General features: G+C 38.3%; 1 protein-coding gene across 1 annotated transcript; it reads right to left on the bottom strand.

The window, feature by feature from the left end:
* Positions 1-798: 798 nt before the first annotated feature.
* LOC136438680 (glycine receptor subunit alpha-1-like) lies at positions 799-4,185 on the bottom strand. The gene is made up of 5 exons (XM_066433594.1): positions 4,036-4,185; positions 3,095-3,259; positions 2,277-2,473; positions 1,381-1,521; positions 799-1,059 (listed from the first exon to the last, which is right to left on the bottom strand). The coding sequence occupies exons 1-5, from the start codon at positions 4,067-4,069 to the stop codon at positions 799-801; spliced, it is 798 nt and encodes a 265-aa protein (XP_066289691.1). The 5' UTR covers positions 4,070-4,185.
* Between the last annotated feature and the right edge of the window lie 3,188 nt (positions 4,186-7,373).

Below are 7,373 nucleotides of genomic sequence, written 5' to 3'. Positions count from 1 at the left end.
ATGAAACTAAGGGGATCATCATACATCACATTTTTGCGTGTCTTTAAAATGCTCAAAGTATGATCTCTGGCTCATTCACCGTCGTTGAGGATTAGTGGGAAGTATGAAGTTACTACATAAATGTGCTTAACAGGATTAGTATATGTCACTACCAAAATGATCTCAGCGTTATTTTATTTCGATTTTTTGGGGGCACAAACATTGCTTTGGTTGCCTTTAAGGACTGATGGAATGTGATAAATAATCAATAGCAAGTCTCACCAAATGGACAGAATTGACGGTATCAGTTCAACGTTAATTGTACACCAATGACCTTCATTACGCTTGAATAATTCAGCCAACCAACAGGACATGACCCGACGTAATCTAATTTCTCGACCCAACCGACCAATATAATGAAGTGTGAAATAGCATTTTTTTTTAAACGTTGCTCCCAAGGAGAACGAAATTGTCCCACTTCTTTTGCCTTTTCTCTGAATATATATCTACTACTACAAAAATGACAGACGATATACATTTGATAACAAGATCTTGATGGTTTTATTGGAGGGGGGCAGATTTGAGTTTCGTTCAAATAAATAAACATTACAGTTTAGTGGGGGGGGGTGACAACGGCTGCAAACATTACCTTTTAATTCGATTGAGTCAACTAGAGGAAGTGAGTAGTCACTTGCATTGTCTCCCCCGGATCAATTTGTAAAAGTAGAAGTGTAATAAAGAAACGTGAGGCGATGTAATGGACTGTCACACTAGCGTAATCTAGTGCATGTTGGTACTTCAAAGATGACAGTCTCTCTATTAAATTCTGAACTTGTAGTACACGTTGACATAGATAACGATAAAGACAAGGAACGCTAATGGATAGACAATCCGTGCAACACGTTCGATCGCTTCAGCATAGTATCGACCTGAGCGTTGTTTCTTGGCGTTAGGTTTCTGCTTGGAGTCAGTAGTATTTGGTTGCTGATAGGAGTCAGTAGTTATGGCATTAGGTTGCTGATTGGAGTCAGTGGTGTTGTTTTCGTTTGTGGCGATTGACGACGTTGGCTTCTGGACCTTCTGAAAAAAAAAACCAAGACAAAATATATCATTAAACATATGATCATGAAACTACATATCAAAAAGTGATAATGATTACAAAGCCAACTCTACTTGTAAAGCAATAAAACGTTGCAATGTCTTATTTTTTCACCAGGGCTACCTACCGAATGCATTCATGATAAAGGCCACAGGAAGTAAATTTCAAGTATGATATCTCCGCGCGCATTGATTTTCGCCTACTTTCGGAAAAGAACGGAAACATTTCGTTCCCCTCCTACGATTCTTAATATGTCTTTTGACAAAAAAAGTCCAAATTGGATACAATAAAGGTTTGATTACCTTTATGTGTTTCCACCTTTTTATGTAACTGACAACAGCATATTCGAGAAGAGCCAAGAAGACAAATATCTGACACATGGAAATCCAGACATCGACAGCTCGGATGTAAGATACTTCCGGTATTCGTGAAGTTTGGGCACCCTGTAGGGTAAACAGAAAACATCACAATCATAATTTGAAATGCTGTTAAACTAAGGTTCTCTAAGTAATTTTGTGTTTTCACGGTCTCTAGCATCGTCTGTAACATCTAGAAAATACTTTGGACATTTTAGCCCTTTGCTGTATTTTCGGTCATTTAGCTGTTTAAGTAGTGGCTTGCGCACTTCTATAGCTAAATTAAACAGAGACGGGTGTCGGTACAGGCTTCCAACTACTTTTGACCCAGGGCCTACGTAAAACAAAAGCTTTGAAAAAAACGCCCTGATTTTTATATGAGCTTTCCATCTTTCCCGAAAACCAATCGAGGACTTGCCGTCTCAACTACTAATTGCAGCGGAAAAACATAATACACATGCATACATTATCCTTCTCAGTATCCGTCAACTGATGACTGTTACTCACTTACAACACTACTATAGTTTCATGGTATTATGAATATTTTAATATTAAAACCTTCTTTATGTTAACTGTTTATATTATGGAAGTTTGACCTCAGACCTTGTTTTTTTTCTTTTTTTAGTGATTTCAGTGTTATTGTTTGGCAAATTGATTTTGTTTCTGTATTCATTCCTATGTTTAATCATTACTTTATGTTATTACATTTATCAACTATCTGTACCCGTATGGGCTCCCTTGGAAATCAGCCGTTCTTTGGCTAAAGAGACTACCCATATGTTTTAAGATGAATGAATGAATAAATAAATAGATAAATAGATAAATAAAAACTGTCACATTACCTGTGTGACCATCGTCAGCACTGTGGTCACACCAAGAGACACTCTGGCAGGAGGAGAGTCCATGTCCAGCCAGAAGTTGATCCAGGCCATGAAGACGATGAAGATACACGGCATGTACGTCTGCAGCAGATGGTACCTCAGGCGGCGCACCAACGTGAACCGCATTTCACCCGTAGTGAAGACGTGTATATCTTTCGCTGTTAGGATGGCAACAAGGCACAACCACTTACCAAATTTATGAAATCGTCATATCTATTCAAATGAGCATCTTCACAATTCATATCAGGGTTATGTGCAGATATTATTTAATGTAGATTATTCATGTATTCACTCACTCATCAAGCTTGATCAGAATGCCATACATTTGGTACGGAGTGTCTGGAGGACACGTCAGTATGCCATACTAATATTCTGCCTATTACCAAAAGTAGGTATCATTATTGTACGATTTTTGTGAAATATGAATGAAGGAGAGTTATTCAAGCCGCCCCTTTTCAAATGCATTACATATAGGGTTTAGATATGTATACAATGTACCAGTGTGCAAGATAGTTGCCTGTATAGGATGCCCTTGTATGTTACCGTGCATGCCCAGCAATAGCTCGCATGGCCTGACGTATATGAATTGTGCAATTGAAGTTTTTTAAGAAGATATTTCTTTTGTTGAGTTTATTGAGATACCCTTTTGCCCCTCTAGGGGGCTAATCTTCCAGGGCTCATAAACACTACATGTACATCACAAAATACATACATACACACATAATTACATATTCAAGAATATTTTAAACAAACAAAAAACGACGAAGTAAGTTGCTTACGATCGAATTTCGTCATTTCACATTCCTTGGCGACACTACGGGCACTGCAATCGCCAAAATAATGGTTACACTTATGGCATCTTTCTTCAGAGTCTGGACAATGCCTTAAGCATCCCTCTGCACCGTTGAAATCACATATTTCCGACTGGTAGGTACAGCGAACATCTGAGACCAAGGAGAATGTCAGTCAAAAGGTGCATTCGTATTCTATTGCCGGAAGCAAAATACTTGTAATAATGTATAAATAGATGATAATCAAAAATCATTTGGTCTAGACCCTTATTTCAATGTATTGAGATTTTTTACTTGATTACTGGCATGGTTATGATCTCGATTTCTGGGGACTAATACAAGGATTGTTCTTCTATAAGACATATCCCCGGTACTTATAAGCTTGTATCGGACTACGGGCTAGAACACATTTAAAACACTTTTCGCAAGTATTCTCCTGGATAATCATCATCATCTCAGGGTACAAGTCCATTCGACAAAAAGTGCGCGATAAACGACACTCAAATAAATATGAGTAGAATGTTGGCAACAATTCATTGTCCACTTTAGCTCATGTTGATTTGATTACGTGGATGACATTCGCGCGCACATGAATTCGTCCATTTCCAAAAATAAATAAAAATTTTACCGTACTGTAAATCCGACGGCGAAAAGCAGCTACAAAATGAGCAGACATATGTCGCAAATTGAAAAAAATCTGAAATTGAATACTATTGTTGTAGAATGCCAAAGTCAAAGTAGGAAATGTGAAAGAACAAAAATGAAGCATCCAGTATTTACTATGATACCATTTTCTGTGTCATTTGTTTAACCGTCCTGACTATTTCATAATAAAGGCAACTAAAACATTTATCTTTATTCGCACGCTCGCATCAGTTTTGGGGGTCCCAGAGGATGCCATCCATAGAATCAAATCAACATGGACTTACCTTGATAAACGTGGGAGTTCGTGTAGGCCAGCATTTCCAGAACCTCCAGGCGTAGTTGTGAGTGTACTCCAGGTAGTCGTAAGATGACTGCCGATTTGGCAAATCCACTATCAAGTGCCGATGGAACACCCCAACGGAACCGGTAGTTGCCGCCTACGTAAAGACATCAACGCAGTGTTTGAATACGTACGCAAGCAGTATGCATTCTAAAGCGTGCCCCATTTCCAAAATGCAATTTCAAAACGATGGGGTAGCACGTTTGCAAAAATATTGCTACTCCTCTCCATCAAATTTGGATTTGGCATGTTTTGGAATACAACAAAGGCTGTTGAAAATGCATTGGTGTCAAAGCCAACATGTATGTAATTATATTTAGTCTTAAACATGGCATTGTTACATTTCGCATTTTGTAAATTTGAATACATTAACTGTATTTATTTGTAGATCTCACCTAGATTTATTGATAAGCTGCAGGTCTGAGTATCCATCGGATATGCATGTAGATCCATGAGGCAGTGCACCTTGGCATGAACCCTGTGAAAAGATAGATTCAAATGCACAACGTTTTTCTTCCTGTTTGCTTTTTCTATTTTTTCCTTCTAGTTAGCTGCAAGGTCATAAGTCGAACGCATAGAACAACGGCATAATGGTTCATGGTACGTGTATAGCTTTCTTACAAGTGGTCTCCTGCATTTATATATAAATCTGACAAAATCTTGAGTATTGCCAAATTTCATTGCCTATGGCTGCTTTAAAGTATTGAAAGTTGCATTCAAAGTTGCATCTTGAGGTTCACTAAATGACAAATACCGTTTCTTGTATAACAATCATCATATCGGTGTTATACTATAGCTAACTACGGGTATTAGCTTCCAATAGCAGACATTGACAGTGCTTGGTTGAATGATGACTGCGACATAAGATCTCAACATTGTACTATGCAAACGCAGCATACTAAGTACTTACTAGGAACGTTGCTCTGGATGTACATTGTATATCGTATGTTTCTTTTACTTCCTCATTTGTGGACAAGAAATATGATCCCCCACTGTTGACAGATAGTTTTAAGTAATATTATTGTCCAATTAGTCATAGACAGACAGACAGTTTGATCTCTCTTGTGTCTTTCAATGTAATTTACTGTTTTTAATGTTTAGTATTTTATTTCCTATTTCGAAACGATTTCATTATTTTTTGTAAATCATTTTTATTTCGTGATCATTTCGTAAACATACTATTTATGCTTGTTTCCTTTATCCCTTTAATCTGTACGTATATATTTATGTTGAGCCCAACATACTGTTGGGCGCAACATATTGTGTTCGTATGGTTTCTTTCTCCTGTCAAATCTTGTAATCGACTCAGCTCGGTCGTCCCTGCACCAACTGAGCTGAAATTTGGTATACAGGTAGAGTGGGTAAATACCCTGGGAGCCTTTTTTAAATTTTTTTCGATATTGACCTTGAAAGTGATTTTATTGAGTTTTTTCTGACCAAAACCGTACATTTTGGCCTCCTGTGCTCTGGAAATACATCCAAATGACCTGAAATTTGCTATGGTGGTACATTGAACAAATATTTAAAGAATCCCATTCGCACTTTCGGCATACAACACTTTGAAATACGATTTTAGAGGGTGTTTTGGGAAGAAGATCGGCTATCTTCATCATATGGGGTTACTGACCTATAGGTCACATCTTTCTTTATCTGGCCGGGTGGACTAATTCGGTCAGCCAATGAGAGAGCGCAGATTTATCAAGCTCAACCTGATTGGTTGAAATAGTCAATTTAATTAGGGGCACTACTGGTGCAGGCACTGGCTCCCATCCGTGTGTGTTGTTATTGTTGTGTCGTACTGAAGTGCAATTGAGAAGGTTCAAAGCTTTTCTGGTGGTATTTTTCGGCACACACGGTGTTTTTCTTATTGTAACACTGCATGGAAACAAAGATTTCCACAAGTTTGCAAGCTTGGACACTATGGTGAAACCTGACATTTCCTCGCTATGTACACTAATTTTCTACCCGTGTCTCCAAGATTGAACACCAGTGCAGTGCGCACAATAGTAGTGCACAAAAAGTTTCCAAAGTTTCCCACCTTAGGAAACATCCCGTGTCGAGACGTTGACAATAACATTAACAATCACAATAGAGAGTTGTGAAGTGCATGAAAATTTACCTTGAGCAAGGAGGCCCTTGCTTCGAGTAATTGTTTAAAGTTTTTGGCTAAAAATGACGTAAACCTAAGAATTTTCAACCTCCTTGAGTAAACCCCTGTTACATGTCTACACTATCGGGCCGCGGGGAAGTCTTGAATATCGGCGCTGATCGATAGCGCATTAAACAAAATATGTGGCGTAGCGTTGTACTAAAAATATTTTAATCGCAACCACTCGCACTTGTTTAAAAAAGCCGAAGATTTCACCACACACAATCGTCTGCAACTTGTTTTGTTTGTGGTAACGTTACCAGATAGTCGGCTTGATGGCGAAGTTTTGTTGGTCACCTTTTTGCATATATTAACAGTGTCATGCCAGAGCCATATTGCATTATCGGTCCTACATTTACTTGAAGTAAACATAATTTACTCTTTTAATACGAAACCAACTAGGCTAAATACCAAGTATATTGAATTTCAATTATTCATTCAAATACCAACATTGCAGACATACAACAAACGTTAGCCTCTATGCCACAGTCGCTTTTTGCATGGGGAGGGAAATGGGCGAAACATGTTGCATTTGCTCCCGCAAATGTTGCCTTTCTAGTTCTAAATGTGTTTTTTTTTTTATTTTGAACCCTGGAAGATTCGTCTTTGGTTAAGGTTATGTCAATAAGCACACACTCCGAAAACGTAATATCATTTCCTCTAAAAGTAAAGGCGTTTAATTGCACACCAATCTGATATGATTGTAGGTGTAATGATCCCCTTGTTCTTAATCGTGCCAGCAGTTTATCTGTGAAAGTGGCTTCATCTAGAATGTTCCAATCAAATAACTGTTCTCTGAAGAGTTGAATTATCAGGAGCTAAATCCCATCCCGTAAAAATTCCCCGAGTGTGCTTACAGACCTGGGCGGGTAGGCAACACTCGGAGTACCGAGGATGTAACTGGAAGCTCCCGATCGGCTTGTACCGGGCTTTATTTTAAAGTGTGTAAGACACCAATGGCATCAAAATATGAAATTTCCTGAAATTACATAAACCATAATGATACTGTTTGATAGACATAGACACCCTTCGGATGTTATTGAACATCGAACCATCAAAACAGCATACCTCCAGCTTTTGATTCTTTCCACCAGGTAATTACATTAATCAGTGACTTTACTCTCCCGATGACT

Source organism: Branchiostoma lanceolatum, chromosome 7, assembly GCF_035083965.1.
Source record: "Branchiostoma lanceolatum isolate klBraLanc5 chromosome 7, klBraLanc5.hap2, whole genome shotgun sequence".
NCBI classification, from domain to species: domain Eukaryota; kingdom Metazoa; phylum Chordata; class Leptocardii; order Amphioxiformes; family Branchiostomatidae; genus Branchiostoma; species Branchiostoma lanceolatum.
This window is presented reverse-complemented; position numbering and strand designations above follow the sequence as displayed.